The sequence below is a fragment of the Impatiens glandulifera genome, chromosome 3, assembly GCF_907164915.1.
Source record: "Impatiens glandulifera chromosome 3, dImpGla2.1, whole genome shotgun sequence".
In the NCBI taxonomy this organism is placed as follows: domain Eukaryota; kingdom Viridiplantae; phylum Streptophyta; class Magnoliopsida; order Ericales; family Balsaminaceae; genus Impatiens; species Impatiens glandulifera.
Genome location: NC_061864.1, coordinates 5,054,618 through 5,071,306, shown reverse-complemented (window position 1 = coordinate 5,071,306; position 16,689 = coordinate 5,054,618). Strand labels below are relative to the sequence as shown.

Below are 16,689 nucleotides of genomic sequence, written 5' to 3'. Positions count from 1 at the left end.
AATTTAGTAAAAATATTTTGATATTATAATTGATGAATTAAGTAATTTGATAATTAAAATATAGTAACTTGATATAAGAAATTTTATTTTAAAAAATATATATATAATTAAAAATCATTCTCTCTTGATTTTATCCAAAAATTCAAATATTTAAAAAAATTATGAATCAAATTATTATTTTAAATATACAAAATATCTCATCAAATAAATATAAGGAGGGATAATTTGGGAAGAGATTGACATGACAAAATTTCTTAAAAAAAATAAAAAGAGTAAGAAAAAAGGTTATTTTATTTTTTTTATTAAATAATTTTCTTTTCTCATTTCTTATTCAAATTCTCTCCCGGTCAATTTTTTTTTAATGTTTTATAATTTTATTATTAGTTTATTGTACTATTGTTTAAGAATAATTAAATAATTAGCTATTTCTTTACATCAAACAGGGTTTTTTATGAAAAAAAATATATAATTTTTTATAAATAAAAAAAAAAATAGAGTAAAATGTTGATACTTTTGTAAAAGTAGGAATAGTAAATGCCTAATTTCTAAATGAATTGAATTATAAAGGAGAAATAAACAGAAAACAAAACTAGAGAGTGCATAATGGTCTGCCTGGCTGGCACAGCATGCAGGAATGCAGTAAAGACGAAACCAAACATGGCATAAGTAATATTAGTGGGGCCCACAAGAAACATGTAGCAAAGCTGCTATAGGCTAGACAACCATGTGCAGAACAGCAGTCACACCTAGTCACTCACTCTCTCACTGTGTGTGAGAGAAAATATATATATATATTATCATATCTCTCTCTAGTCAAACAAGTTTGGGAGACAGCTGGGTTCTTTTTCTTTTTTTATTTTCTAAACTGAAAATAATAGAATCATTCTTCTCCAATGACACTCTCCAACGGTTTGGAATAATTATTATTATTAAGATTAATTCATTAATTAAAACAACCTGACACACAGGTAGGTATATATATATATGGTTGTAATATTTCTTAAAAATATAAAATGATGACCTAAGTCTTTGTAAAGGTTTAATTGTATTATTGTTAAGCTTGTATAGAAGATTAAAAAAAAATTATCTATTGTGTATTTGTTCTAATTCATAATGGTATACTTAGGCCTTGTTTGAGATTTTTTTTAGGTTTTTTTTTTCTAAAAACATTTTTTGATATATAAATACTTTTTAAAAATCAACCTTTTGGGTTAAAATACCAAAATATCTTTATATTTTAATTTTCTCTCTTTATTTTTTGAGTTAATAAAGGACGATTTTAATATTTAATAAATAAAATGAGTTATTAGATAGAGATGGTTGAGTTTTAAGTAAAAAAACTGGAAGAAAAAAAAAAACACTTCTTCAAACAAGGTTTTCCATCTTATTTAATTTATTAAAATTTTAAGAATGTCATTTACTCTGTCTAGATAATAAACTTTGATATAAAAAATTTAATAGATGGGGAATCTTATTTGTAGAAAGTTAATGGGTGGATTTCATTCAAGTGAAAAACTTTAAGGGGTGGAGGAGAAGGAGGGTAAATAATTAGTACACATTTCCTTTCTTTAAGAAGACGATGTTCTATATATATATATATATATATATTTGAAAAATGGATGGTTGGTTTTTAAAGCTAACTGATCAACTGACAGCTAGCTGCCATTTTTTAATTTACTCTTGAGAATTAACATATATGAATAGAAAATTAGAAAGGATTCAAGACTAATTACAATATCTCGTGTCAAGTCAATAGGTTGTGTATTTGGTGTCGGGTAAATGTGAACACGTTATTGTACTGTTGTATTCAAAATATGATTTGGTCTAGCCAAAACATAACCATAAATGGTGGCATGATTTGGTCGAGTCCAGCCAAGACAACTCTAAGTTGGGCCATAGATAAACACCGATTCATTGTCATCCCTACTTAGAGTTAAAGATTAGGAGGATTTTGATATATATATATATTGAGTTATATCATTATTCTTTATTTGTAATAGAGGTATCCCTTCATTGCAATTCTAAGAACCACCTTTCATGGTTCATCTACCTTCTAGCTCGAAAAAGAAAAAAGAAAGGATGGTCATGTGGTCATTGCATGTGTTTTTAATTTTATATATATATAAAAAAAAATATAGTCATGGTTGGAATGATTGATTCACCCATGCATAATTAATTAAACCCCTCCCACCTCTTGTTCTAATATATATATTCCTCATTGCCAATAAAAAAACAAAAAAATAAAGTAACTATGAAGCAAGGTCAATTAATTAAGCTTCTACGTACCTGCAGCAAGAAAATAAATAAATAAATAAAAATAAGCTATAGCTATAACTAGCTAAGGGTACACTGAACTAGTTAGATAGGTTATTTTTACTTTATCTTTTTCATATCTCTATTTTATCACAATTGTTTTTTAATTATAAAAAAAATGATAAGTATGTACTTTTATTGTATTTAATATTAAATTGTGATTAAATTAAATAAAACTTTATTATGTAAAATTATTATTTTTGTTAAATTTATGGATCCACGTGTAATTACTTTTTTTTTTTTTTTTTAATTTATCGTTCACGGTACATTTGTTGTTGGGTAGAAACATAACAATTTTGATATGATGAATATCTCTTCCATAAGAGATAAATAAGATAAACCTTAATTAATATATATGTAAAATTCTATATATGTCTTTTTAAAGTTTGAAACACTCAAAGTGAAATGGATTGCCATGCAGTGTCTTTTAGATACTTTCAAATATATGTAGTCTTTTATTTGTGTTATAATTTGTAGTTGGCCTCGTCTTCAAATTTTGTTGGGATTTAACACGATAATCACCATAAATATATGAGAATTTGGAAATAAATGTAGAATGATACAGAAATTAAGAAGTTGTTGGAATTTCAAAATGGTCTGTTTTATTTGGATTTTGATGAAAGAAGTAAATATAAATAGGATCTCCTGAGAAACTACTTAATCTAGATGATAAATATCCTTAATTAATTGCTTACAGTTAATTTGGTGGTTTGAATTAACAAAATGAAAACAAATTTCTTAACATTTCAGCTGCACAAATTTGATCTAGCTAGGATTTAAAATGTTAAACAATATTTTTTTTTAGATAATTATATGTTTATCATCGTTCTTACAATTATAATAAGTTTTGAAAATTGTTTAATTGAAAACAGACCGAATTATCAGATTGCTCATTGGAGCAAATACTTTTATGCACACCTCCTCACGCGTTAATCTACACCATATAAAAAAAATTCAATTAATATAAAAAAAAGGGATTCATTTTATTAAGTGAAATAAATTAGAAAAAAAAAGGTGAAAAAATGTGTAATAAAAAAGTAATTATGCTACCAAAAAAACATTTTTTTTTCTTTCAATTTAATAAAACGAATACCAATCAAACAATCTCAATAATTATAAAAATGGTAAAATAATTTAACAGGCATTACCAAATTTGCAAGAAACAGCTGTCGTTTATTCTACATTTTCTTATGTCATGTGGTATTTCTTTCTCCCAACATTACTTATGCAGATCAAAATAACCATTTTCGTATATATGATTTTTTATATATATATAACTAATTCATTCTTATACTATTAATGATTTTCTTACAAAACAAAGCTGGTGAAGTATTATCGATCAAAAAGAGATAATTTGGAGCTGAAAATCAATTTCTGTTTGTCATCAAATAGGATCAAAAGTACCCTTATTGAAGACAATTCAACCAAATATATATAGAAATTTTCTTTGACAGTAATTAAGGTTCACTCTTATTAGATTCAATTAATATTAATTCCTGAAATATAAATATATATATATATATAATTGAATTTCTAACCTTATCTTTTTCAACCTTTAACTTGTAGACGTGGCATTGGGACCACATCCACAATGGTGGCGTTAAACTTTAATAATAATTACTATTATACTCCTAATTCATTTGAACAGCCCTGGCGGCAAGCCGACCGTTGACTTCCTGCCGTTTTATATGTTCGTTCATTTTTTACCATTTTCAAATTTAAGATTTCGAAATATTCATATATATATATATATATATATATATGCATATTAACTTTATACTAAAATTACAATGTGTTTAAGTAACAGAATGGAAATAATGGATTATTTTGTTTCTAAAGTTTTAGTAAATATGATAACCATTAATGATTAACTGAGGTGAATTAATATTAAATTATTTTGAGATATATTAGTTAATTTATTCTTAATTATAGAAAATTATTTATATACGTTTTTAATTTTTTTTTATGTTGAAGCAAGGTTATGACAATAACTTATTGTCATATTGTCATAACCTTACTTCAATATAAAAGCGTATATAAATAATTTACTATAATTATTGTCAATAAGTCAGGTTAGTTTTTAGGTTAAAAAAATGTTTAAATATAAAGTTTGATTGTAATGAAATATATATATATATATATATATATATATATATATATATTTGAATTTGAATAAGACACATATGCTTTACTAGGTTCTGCATGCCACATATTCAATTTTAAAATAATTCTAACGAGTAAAAGAAAAAATTAGAATAATAAATCCTTCACAAATATGTCTCAATTACCTTAAAAAAAGAATAATAAATCCATCACAAATATAGTTAGGCTTAACAAATTTACTAGAATTGACAAATTAATTTTTGTGTTTCATATATTATTGGTTTTTTACAATCTTAATTAATTTTTCATATTGTGCCATACCATTACAAATAAAAAAAATCTCAAGTATGCTAAAGTAAACACTAAAGTCTTATTCAAGAGTATCTTTGATTAAATTTTATTTTTTTAATTCAAAATCTAGCACAATAAATCTCACTTTAAGTTGAGACTTTAGTCTTGCAACATTTTAGTTATTTGGTGAGTTCAAAATTTTATAAAATTGTTATATTTTAGAAGAAAAAAAATTAATATAAAAAAAGATTGTATATATATTTGTTTACATACATTCACTTCAATTTAAATTAATATATTGTTACAATCAAAACACAAATACTCTGTTGTGAATCACAATACTCACAAAATTAAAAAGACAACATTATAATATTAAAATATAATATAAGTGATATTAACGTTGTTGATATTTGTTATTTTATCAACTTATATTTGCTTTTATACTCGACTTTTGTTGAATTTATAATAATCAATATTATGACTTAAGTTGGGTTGTTGATTATGATTTAAATTTGGTTGGTTATTTTGTGTTGTATTACTCAATAATCTTTATATCGTGGATAAATTTTTTTTATTTTTTATTTTTTATAAAACTACTATAATAAGAAAAATGATAGAGAATTCATTGATCTTCGTGAAAATCTCCGTACTTATTATTTTTTATTATTATTGGTGAATATAATTTATTTTGTGTTGTGCTTTCAATTTTAATTTGTAATTTTTGATCGTTGAGTTTAAATGATTCTCACTTATATATTTTGCATGCTAACTGGCTAACTATGGAATTTCTAGTAGTAAATGATGTAATTAAGTTTTATATTTAATGATATCATGAGCTCCATTTTAATTAGAGATGTCAAAAAGAATCTTATAAATATTATAATCTCCTTATAAGTATCATATTTTTTTTTCTTAAACCAGCTGTTTAATTCTCTAAAATAAATTAACATGACTTTTTATATTCATTATCTTCCTTCAAACTCTTTTTTTTTTTTTTTTTTTAGCAAACTATGATCATCAATTAATATACTATTTTGACCAAACTATGACTTGTGATAACTATGAGAATATTGTTTTCATTAAAGACTAGCATTTATCCCGTGCATTTTCACGATTAATAATATAAAAACCGTGAAAAAAAATTACGGATAACATTTTTAATTTTATTTTTAATCGTTTTAAGTTTATGGGTGGGTTAACCCACAATCCGACCCAAAATTGAATTTATATTAATGTTAAATTGTCCCGCGTTTATTAAATTTGGTGTTGAATTAAGCATCATTATATATATATATAGATTAGTTAGTTAAAAAGTTGAACTTATATTAATATTAAAACGTCTCGCGTTTATCAAATTTGGTGTTGAATTTAAAATATAAAGTCTTTGTAGTTTAGTTTGTTAAAGAGTTGTATTTGTTTTGTTAGGTTGCAAGTTCGAAACATATCTCTAGCATTTTTAATTTTGTTTTTAACCGTATTAAATTTAAAGGCGGGTCAACCCACAATCCGACCCAAGTATCCAAATTAACCATAGATCTCGACCCGGCAATCCGGACACCTTAAAAATTAAGCATTATATATATATATAGATTAGTTAGTTAAAAAGTTGAACTTATATTAATATTAAAATGTCCCGCGTTTATCAAATTTGGTGTTGAACTTAAAATATAATGTCTTTGTAGCCTAGTTGGTTAAAGAGTTGTACTTGTTTTGTTAAGTTGCATGTTCGAAACATACCTCTAGCATTTTTAATTTTATTTTTAACCGTTTTAAATTTAAAGGCGGGTCAACCCACAATCCGACCCAAGTATCCAAATTAACCACAGTTCTCGACCCGGCAATCCGCACACTTTAAAAATTAAGCATTATATATATATATATAGATTAGTTAGTTAAAAAGTTGAACTTATATTAATATTAAAACGTCCTGCGTTTATCAAATTTGGTGTTGAATTTAAAATATAAAGTCTTTGTAGCCTAGTTGGTAAAGAGTTGTATTTCTTTTGTTAGGTTGTAAATTCGAAACATACCTCTAGCATTTTTAATTTTATTTTTAACCGTTTTAAATTTAAATGTGATCAACCCACAATCCGACCCAAGTATCCAAATTAACCACAGCTCTCGACCCGGCAATCCGGACATTTAAAAAATTAAGCATCATTATATATATAGATTAGTTAGTTAAAAAGTTGAACTTATATTAATATTAAAACGTTCCGCGTTTATCAAATTTGGTGTTAAATTTAAAATATAAAGTCTTTGTAGCCTAGTAGGTTAAAGAGTTGTATTTGTTTTGTTAGGTTGCAAGTTCAAAACAAACCTCTAGCATTTTTAATTTTATTTTTAACCGTTTTAAATTTAAAGGCGGGTTAACCCACAATTCGACCCAAGTATCCAAATTAACCACAGATCTCGACCCGGCAATCCGGACACCTTAAAAATTAAGCATTATATATATATAGATTAGTTAGTTAAAACGTTGAACTTATATTAATATTAAAACGTCCCACGTTTATCAAATTTGGTGTTGAACTTAAAATATAAAGTCTTTGTAGCCTAGTTGGTTAAAGAGTTGTACTTGTTTTGTTATGTTGCAAATTCGAAACATACCTCTAGCATTTTTAATTTTATTTTTAACCGTTTTAAATCTAAAAGCGGGTTAACCCACAATCCAACCCAAGTATCCAAATTAACCACAGCTCTCGACCCGGCAATCCGGACACTTTAAAAATTAAGCATTATATATATATATTAGTTAGTTAAAAAGTTGAACTTATATTAATATTAAAACGTCCCGCGTTTATCAAATTTGGTGTTGAATTTAAAATATAAAGTCTTTGTAGCCTAGTTGGTTAAAGAATTATACTTGTTTTGTTAGGTTGCAAGTTCGAAACATACCTTTGGCATTTTTAATTTCATTTTTAACCGTTTTAAATTTAAAGGCGGGTCAACCCACAATCCGACCCAAGTATCCAAATAAACCACAGCTCTCGACCCGGCAATACGAACACTTTAAAAATCAAACATCATTATATATATATAGATTTGATAAAACTAAACCCTAAATCAGATCCAAATGAATAGTGGTTATGGTCAATTACGTAATTTAACGGCAACATCAAACCTTAATTTGTCTTCTTAAATTGTAGTAGCGACCAACGAAGAAAGAGGACATTTTTTTTATTAAATTTTAATTTTTAATATTATTAACAGTTCTTCCACTCTAACAAATGCCACTCTCGATATCGCGCGTGTTTAACTTCTCCATAATTAGGGACAGTTTGTTTTAACAATTTCATATATACATATATATTTACTATTAATTTCTTAGAAAACTAAAATAAAATTTGAATACTATATTTTTAGATATAACTGTTATTAAAATTTATTTATTTTACAGTAAATCAAATTCGGGATAAATAATTTTTTTAATAAAAAAAAACTACTTAGTCAGTAGGAAATCCAACAAGTTAATTTTTTTTTTTGGCATAACATCAATTTATTTATTATTATATTATATAATTATTTTTATAAACTTTGAATTATTTTAGACAAGTAATTTGGTGTTTTATTATATATATATATATATATATATATATATATATTAAAAATAAAAATAAAAAATCATAATGGAAAATAATGACAAAAAGAAAAAAAAAAGAAAAAAAAAGTGAAAAAACGGTAAACGATAAGTTATTGAGCTCGTAAAATCTTGAGAATAACGATTAACTCCCTAACAGATTAGACTGACTTTTCCTGAACGAATCTTAGAAATATAATGATTAATACACATTGAACGACTACGATCATTAAAAGTTCAATGAATTATCTCAAACCAGATAATCCACCAAAAAATAATTTGGATGGTAAACCAAATATGTAGACATGTCATATCAACTATATCAATCCAAATTTCTCAACAACTATCTACAGACCCAAACATCACCCAATGAATCTTAGTAACTGTACAAAACTTTAAATACTAGTATCTTATCGACAATACAAAAATAAATGAGTTGTCAATTCAACCGCTTCGTGACACATACGAGCCATAACACTAAATTTTTTTCATGTACATATCATGTGTTAGAATTTTACCATAAATAACGTTCCATCTAAATAATGAGATAGGAATAGATGAAATCTTTGACTCCCAAAAGTTTTTAAAGTCTTATTTTGTTGAAATTTTAAAAAGAATTATTATTCTATTATTAAAAATATTTAATCAAATATATTATTCAACAATTTATTAATCAAAATACAGGCTATTTATTCAATTATGGTCATTCTCTTCAAATGAGTTTATTGTTATGTATTTTTTTTATAATCTAACAATTATGAGCAATTGTAACTTATAATGTTAGGTTAAAGACTTATCTGCGATCGTACTTATCACATTTCCACATTCATGTAAGACTACAATTTATTTTTTATGTTTGGTAACGGTAAAAATTAGAAATAGATTTGTAAGGTTAAATTTTAATATTTTTATTTGATAGATAATTTAAAATTATAATAATTATTTTAATTTAGGAAGGGGACATGACCCTCGTAGTAATTGCCTCAACTTCAACTAAGACGATTTTATTATAATCCAAACTCGAGACATGTAACATCCATCTTTATAAAACTATAATTTTATAGTTCTCAATTATTAAGAATTGCAATTTAAGGAATATTCAAAATTTTAATAACTTATTTTGTTGTATAGTACAGTTGTGCAACAAAAATATTATTCATACATATCATTCATTATGTATAGTAAGCATGTTTATAACTGTGAAATTTCTATGAATTTTCGGATTAACGCTGGTACAATATGAACATATTTTATTGTATATAAATGTAACTCTCATTTTCATATCACAACTCGATCACTCGGAAAACTTAAATGAAAATATCAATCCCTAAGATATCAATTATCGCATTATGTCGTTCTAAATTCCCTATTTTATTTAAAAAAAAAAATATCTAATTTTCATAAATCATACTACATTATAATGTTTTCAGAATTAAAATTACAGTTTTTATTCTCTTTCTAATTTTCTTAAACAAAACAAAGAAAATAAATATTAATAATTAATCTTTCTAATAATTTTGTAAAATTACTAGCCATAAAGAAATTATATATATATTTAAAAAATATTTTACTATATAATATAATAACATATATAACATGAATAGTATGCATATATATGCATGTCCAAGGAAAATATATGAATGTAATATTGTGATGTGTGATATTGATATGTTCAATTAAAGTCTGGGCGGGTGCACGCCAGGTTGGTAAGCTTTTATATTCATATATCTGCTTCAAATAAATAAGATATATACAATCTCAATGCGAACTAAAAAAATATTTAAATACTTCAATAGAAAATTTTAATATTATATTCACTCTTAGTCTAGTTACAAAAAGATGTGAATATCCCTAGTCTCATAGAGGTTTTGGGTACGAACCCAACAGGCGACAAGTTTCGCTTGCTTAATTAATTGGTTAAGTTTATTTGTGGGGTATATGTTTAACCTGCGAGATTAGTCGCACTTTGAAGTAGAAGCGTAACCTAACGTTTAAAAAAAAATTAATATGATATAAACTAATATATTAAATAATTAAATTAATTTGACGTACTATAAATAATATACTAATTATAGTCAGGATATAACAAAATAAATTCAAATACAAACATTATCTTTTCTTTTTTATGTAATTAAAAAAGATTGTATAAAAGAAAAGGTATATATATACACATATTATCTTTTTCATCTTTATTTAATAAAAAAAATTATATACAAATATTATCCTTTTGTTTTTATGTAATAAAAAATATTGTTTGAGATTGTTATTATATTGTGTTTTTATAGTTAATTTAGTTTAATTAATATCAAAATGATTGATTAAAATTAATTTACAAGTTTGTCAAATATCCAAAAAAGAATATGAAACCATACGACTAGCTAGTTTAATACATTCTCGTCTCGTCCAACCGAACATAAGTTTTATTATAGTATAAGTATGACGAAATTAAAAATTATAAAAAACCAATTCTATCCTAACCTATATTGTCATTTCAATTGAAGTCTTTTCAATAGAATTAACAAAAATAAATTAATGATAAGAAATGAATAATTTAATTAATTAGTTAAAGAGTCTTGTAATCAAAATTGCATGCCCTGTGTAGGTCCTATATTTATATCTCCATTGATTTGCAAAAATATAGCATCAACCGAGAATCATTCATAATTTCATATGTAAACATTCATTCAACCTTCCATATTTGTAGATGTTACCCCATATTCTAACCTTTCTATATTTGGATATACATATATGATATATATATCCACCAATATTCTTTTACATGTTTAAATAAATCCTTAACTAATTCATTTATTTTATATGTTATTATCTAGATATCATTAAAGTAACAAAAGTAAATGAAGTTGATTCGATTATCACTTTCAATCCCAACCCTAAACCTAATAATTTCATATATAGCTAAGTTAAACTATATTATCTAAATTGCAAATATATTATTAGATAATTTGTTTAAAACAATATATATATATATCATAAGTAGAGATGGATGGAGCAACTTGGGTCGTACGTACATTTTGACAACCTAGCAAGCAGAGGTTTGTCTCTTAGAATAATAATGGAGTCTGAGTGAGAGTTTTTAAGAAAGAAAGAAATAATGAATGAATGGAGAGAGTGACAGACACGCTCAAAAAGGAAGGTGACAGTCTTTATTTGCCAGTTGTGTTAAAGAAATGGGGGCTGGCTGGTATATTATTAAATAAATATTAATATAATTCACGTCCGTATTATAAGAGAGAGAGGAAGAAGAGTCACTCATCTTTTCCTACCTTTTGCTTTCTCCCTCTCTCTCTCTCATCTTCTTGCTTTTCTTTTCTTTCCCTCGCTGGATTTCTGACCTAATTGTCTGATCATCAATCAACACCACCATCTCCCTCTCCTTCTTTTAGTTTCTTCCTAATTCCTCATCCAATTACCAAGCATCAGTTTGTATAATAAAGGTCAAATCTTTTTTTTAATTATTATTATTATTAAGAAGAGAGATCAGAAGAAGAAGAAGATGACTCCTCCATCAAATGTGTCGGCGGCGGCGGCGGCGGGAGGGCAATTTGGGGATACAACATACACCAAGGTGTTTGTTGGAGGGTTGGCTTGGGAAACCCAAAAGGACACAATGAAGAACTACTTTGAACAATTTGGTGATATCTTGGAAGCTGTTGTCATCACCGATAAGGCCACCGGTAGATCCAAAGGCTATGGATTTGTATGTACTCTCTCTTTTCTCTTTAAAGAAAAGTCAATTTTACTTAAGAAATGGGTTCATTAATTAATTTGAAGGATCTTTGATCAAATGGGTTAATAATAATTAAGAATTTGTTAATTTTATAAGGTAACTTTTCGAGAACCAGACGCAGCCATGAGGGCTTGCGTTGATGCAGCTCCGGTGATAGATGGGAGGAGGGCCAACTGTAATTTGGCTTCTTTGGGTCTTCAAAGATCTAAACCTTCAACCCCAAAACATGGTATATGTTTTTCCATACGATCATAGAATTATATTTATTAATTAACTGTTATACATGATGATGAAGATCTACATAACCTAATTAAAGATAGATATCAAATTCAATCTTGATCAACAATTTATATATATTTTGAGCAAGAAATTAATTAATATGACTAGCTAGGTTAAAAGAATAATATGATATCCCCACCCAATTCTAGTAAACATATATGACAGCTCTTTATATTAATAAATTACCATAGTCTTAAGTGTTGTAGCTTTCACGTTTCAATATATCTTAATTTAGAAAATGAAATAATTAATCTATGTATAGGAAGTGGAGGAGGAGGAAGGAATAACATGAGGGGTGCAATGGGAACATTTCAGACGGCGTTTGGAGGAGGAGGAACGGCGGCGGCGGCGGCTGCTTATGCGTCGGCGACGGCGTTCACTCCAGCTCATTATGCTATCCAGCAAGGGATACCTTACAATCTTTATGGGTACGTAATAATTAATTTTATTTTCTTTTTATCCAAGCAATCTTTCTTCTATTCTTTCTACCTTTTATTTTTGTTTATCTAAATCAAGAATATAAATAAAAATAAAAATAAAAAAAGACATTATAATAGATGTCGGACAGAAGGCGTGCCCCCTCTACCACGTGCATTTGCCAACTCATGTTTTACCCATCTTTCTATTCACGCATGCCCCCCCTCCCTCTCTCTTTTCAAATAATATCAGAATTCTTCTTCACTCAAATCATCATGTCTCTCAATGCCTACTTTCCTTTTCCTTAATTATATGTCTTGTTAATTACAATGAATTCAATTACAATGTAAGCATAACATAATAGTTTTCAAATAAGTGAATTATTTCATTAAAAAAAATATTTTTTTGATGGGATGATTAATTTGTTGATGGTGACTGACTACATGCAGGTATTCCACATATTCGTCTGACTACTCTTATCCCACGGTTTGTTTTACTTCTCTATCTCAATCATTCTAATAAGAAAATTTTATTCATTTAATAAAAACCACATATATATATATAAATATAATTAAATTAGACTTTAATTAGTTTTCAAATCAATTAGACTAGTTAACTGTTTTTTTTTTTGTCTCTTAATATAAATATAAAATTCCTAACTAGAATATTCCTACTCCTAAAATAATATTGCCGTACATTTTTTTCATGTCTATAAATAAATTCTAAGATATATACAACTTACAATTAATTAACTTTGAATAAATAAAATAATATTATTATTGTGATGGTCACTTAATTCCTAAACTAGATTATTACTATGGTTAAAAGTAAATATAAATTATGTCATTCATATTCATGATTCATGGACCCTCCCATTGTCTGTGTTGTGGCCTTGTTTGGTTTTAACCAATTTTATGAATTTCTACTAAAATTCAATTTCATACAAAATGTTTTATTTATATTAAATTCTAAACAAAGACTGCCTTTTTACTTTTTGGTCAAACAAACTATTGAGATTATGGGTTTTTATTGGATTGCGTGCTTTTGTTTATACTAACCTCGAGAAGCATAACTATTATTAATAATTAAATATTACTTTACAAAACATTGACTAATTGTTATCTCGATATTTGGAATCAGAGGATTGGTAGGAATTATATGAACAGGAAAGAATCTGGATGATGATTTTTTTTTGTCCGTTGGATTTATGGATAAGACAAATGAGTTCTGTCTGTCTGTCTGTCTGTTTGATTTTCTTAATTTTGAATTCTTCAGGGATACTATGGTGTTTATGGAGGCGCCGCCACTCAATATCCGATATACGGCGCCGGCGGCGGAGGGATGGCGGCAGCTGCAGCCTACTACCCATTTCTGAACTTCGGTGAAGGAAACGGCGCCGGAGCTCCGGCTACTGGATACGCCGCAGCCGGTGGACAGGGGTACGGCCTTCAATACCCACATCAGCTGTTTCAATACTCTGCCTTGAACTCATCTAGTGCCGCCGGCGGCTACCCTCATCATCACTACGGCGCTCCAATGTCACTTGCACCCAACGCTCCTCTGCACTCAGGTTCGTACCCATATATGGATTAACAGCTTTTGTTTTTGTTTGTTTGTTTGGATCTAGGGTTGTTCTTAATTAATTGATAAAAAGAGATACTGATATCTTTGACAGTTTGTTTTGCTGTGCCACAGGCGTGACAATGGCGATGGCCGCCGTTCAAGCACCAATCCCTCATCGTTAAAAAGATCTCTCTCTTTTTTTTTTCATTTTCCAGAAGCATCCAAAGACCTGTGGCCTTATCATGGTTCTGTTTCTCTCTATCTATCTTCTATCTAAAGGGCAGAAGCTCTTCATATCATCATGTCAGCTAAAATTGTTTCTCTTGAAAAAGGAATGGATCCTGATTAAAGAGAATCAATTTATAAGCAAAACTTATAAGCTTTATCTGCATATGGAACCAATTACAAGCTCAATGTGGATCAAGAGCTTTATAAATTGGTGATCATTTCATCTTCATCTTCATATCATACATCATCCATCATCCATCATCCATCATCCCAACTAACTTACAACAGCCCTTTTTTTTGGAAAAGAAAGGGCTAACTTCATCATATCTAGCTAGTTAGGTAATTTAGGTTATAATTAGCCAAGGCCAAAAGGAGAAAAAAAAATGGCTAATTTTTATTCTATGATCCATTTTTACAAGGGCCTTTCAAGAAAATGTAAATTATGAAAAATGGGTCCCTTCAACTTTCAAATTGGCTAATCCCCACCTTCTTTCCAAACTTTTTTTTTTTGGTTGATAAATTACCTCTATGGGTAGAGGTAGCTTTAGCAAATCTTGGGGGCACTGGATACATCCATTGTAAGTACTTGTGCTCTTTTTTCTTTCTTTTTTTTGGGTGGAAACACTTCTCCGTGGGCAAGGGGAAGAAGATCGATCAATGGATTGATCAATCAATGAAACTGACGTAGATTCGTTATTTTTTAATTTTTCCAACATTTTTGGGGGCTAAACTCTTGGGAGTTGTAGCCTGTTCATCATCACCTTTAAACATAAAAGCTGTGAGCATTTAGTGGCATCTAGTGTACGTAGTTCCACTGACAGTAGTTTTGAGAGCTTCCATGAATGGCTCTGGAGCTCAAAATATTGCATCAAAGAAGACAATCCTTAGGGAGATATTTTGGGACTTCCCTTTGGATTCTCTTCTATTCACTCTTCTTCTAACCTACTTCATATAATCAACCATGGTTAGGACTCAGGTCTTCATCTCTCTCTCTACAACTTCTTCTTCTTCTTCTTCTTGCTTCAAGATGGAACTTGATATATGTACTAAGTATTTGCTTTGGATTGTAACTGCTTAATTAATTATTAGAACTACTTATTTCCCTTTTCTCTTCCTATGGTGGATTGAGAATATTGGGTACTGGATACTGCTGTTATTTTCATCATGTTACTTATTCAATGACTGATCTGCTTATGTTTATATATATTATAATTAGTACTAATATGTTCTGTCCTTGTTCTTTCTTAAATATAACTAGTATGCTTGCTATGTTATTGTTATTAATTATTCACTAGCTAGCTCATTGAATCATCATAATCATAATGTTAATACTAGCTAGATTGCTGTTGAAAGAGTAATCTTTAGGAAAGTAAAATTTTGGAATAATTATTGGATTCTACATTACAAGTGAAAACTTCTCGAATTAGATGAAGCAAATTCAAGTTTGGTAACTCAAATATCAATGATCTTATCTAAAAGATAGGTTGATATTCGATTCTTACAATTAAAATGGGTCATGCTAGCCATCCTTACAATAAATAAATTTGGGTGGCAAAAAACACTTGTCCTTCAAGGTTAAAATTCATTTCATCTAAACAAAAATGTTGTAATAGAAAGTAATAGAACAACAAAAAATATCATGTTGGTTAATTTTATTTGTGACTAAAAAGTTTATACTTAATTTGTACATTTAAAACCTAGCTCTTCAATAATATATCATGCATGGCCTCATTTTGCACTAATTTGTTTTTATTGAACTAACAAAGGCTTGAACTCAATATATATAAGAAATAATTTAAAATAAAATTCATCTTACTAATCACATAACAATTAATACAATACACTAATATTTTTTAAAGATTGGGATACACAAAGATTTGATAGTAATATATATATATATTTTAACTCATTATAACCTTAAATAGTTTATTGCAACGCTGATGATGATATTTCTGCTGAAATGTGTGTACCGAATTTGGAGATACAATTGATATGTGACTAGGATATATATACATGCGGTAAGGAATTAATACATAAAAAAGATTAAAAAAATTGTATATACAAGACGAATTACGAATTGATTGTATTCAATATTTGGTGGGTTTAATTATAATGGTTTGAATATTATACTTATACATCCAATAATTCATAAATATATTTTAAAACA

At 27.4% G+C, this 16,689-nt stretch overlaps 1 protein-coding gene across 2 annotated transcripts; it reads left to right on the top strand.

Annotated features, from left to right (window-relative positions):
* Positions 1-11,536: 11,536 nt before the first annotated feature.
* On the top strand, positions 11,537-15,754 carry LOC124929422 (RNA-binding protein 24). 2 transcript variants are annotated; one of them, XM_047469778.1, is made up of 6 exons: positions 11,537-12,005; positions 12,132-12,264; positions 12,577-12,742; positions 13,181-13,217; positions 14,007-14,301; positions 14,427-15,754. In XM_047469778.1, exons 1-6 carry the CDS (start codon positions 11,802-11,804, stop codon positions 14,474-14,476), a joined length of 885 nt encoding a protein of 294 aa, XP_047325734.1. In that variant the 5' UTR covers positions 11,537-11,801; the 3' UTR covers positions 14,477-15,754. The 2 variants fall into 2 exon arrangements, with proteins under 2 accessions (XP_047325734.1, XP_047325735.1); XM_047469779.1 differs by having other exon boundaries at positions 11,538-12,005; positions 14,407-15,754.
* Positions 15,755-16,689: the final 935 nt, after the last annotated feature.

Excerpts from the sequence above, each read along its gene's own strand:
- LOC124929422 (XM_047469778.1), top strand. The coding sequence starts at position 11,802 with ATGACTCCTCCATCAAATGTGTCGGCGGCGGCGGCGGCGGGAGGGCAA. Across the intron at positions 12,006-12,131 it reads GATCCAAAGGCTATGGATTT|GTAACTTTTCGAGAACCAGA; the intron begins GTATGTACTCTC and ends TAATTTTATAAG. Across the intron at positions 14,302-14,426 it reads CAACGCTCCTCTGCACTCAG|GCGTGACAATGGCGATGGCC; the intron begins GTTCGTACCCAT and ends GCTGTGCCACAG.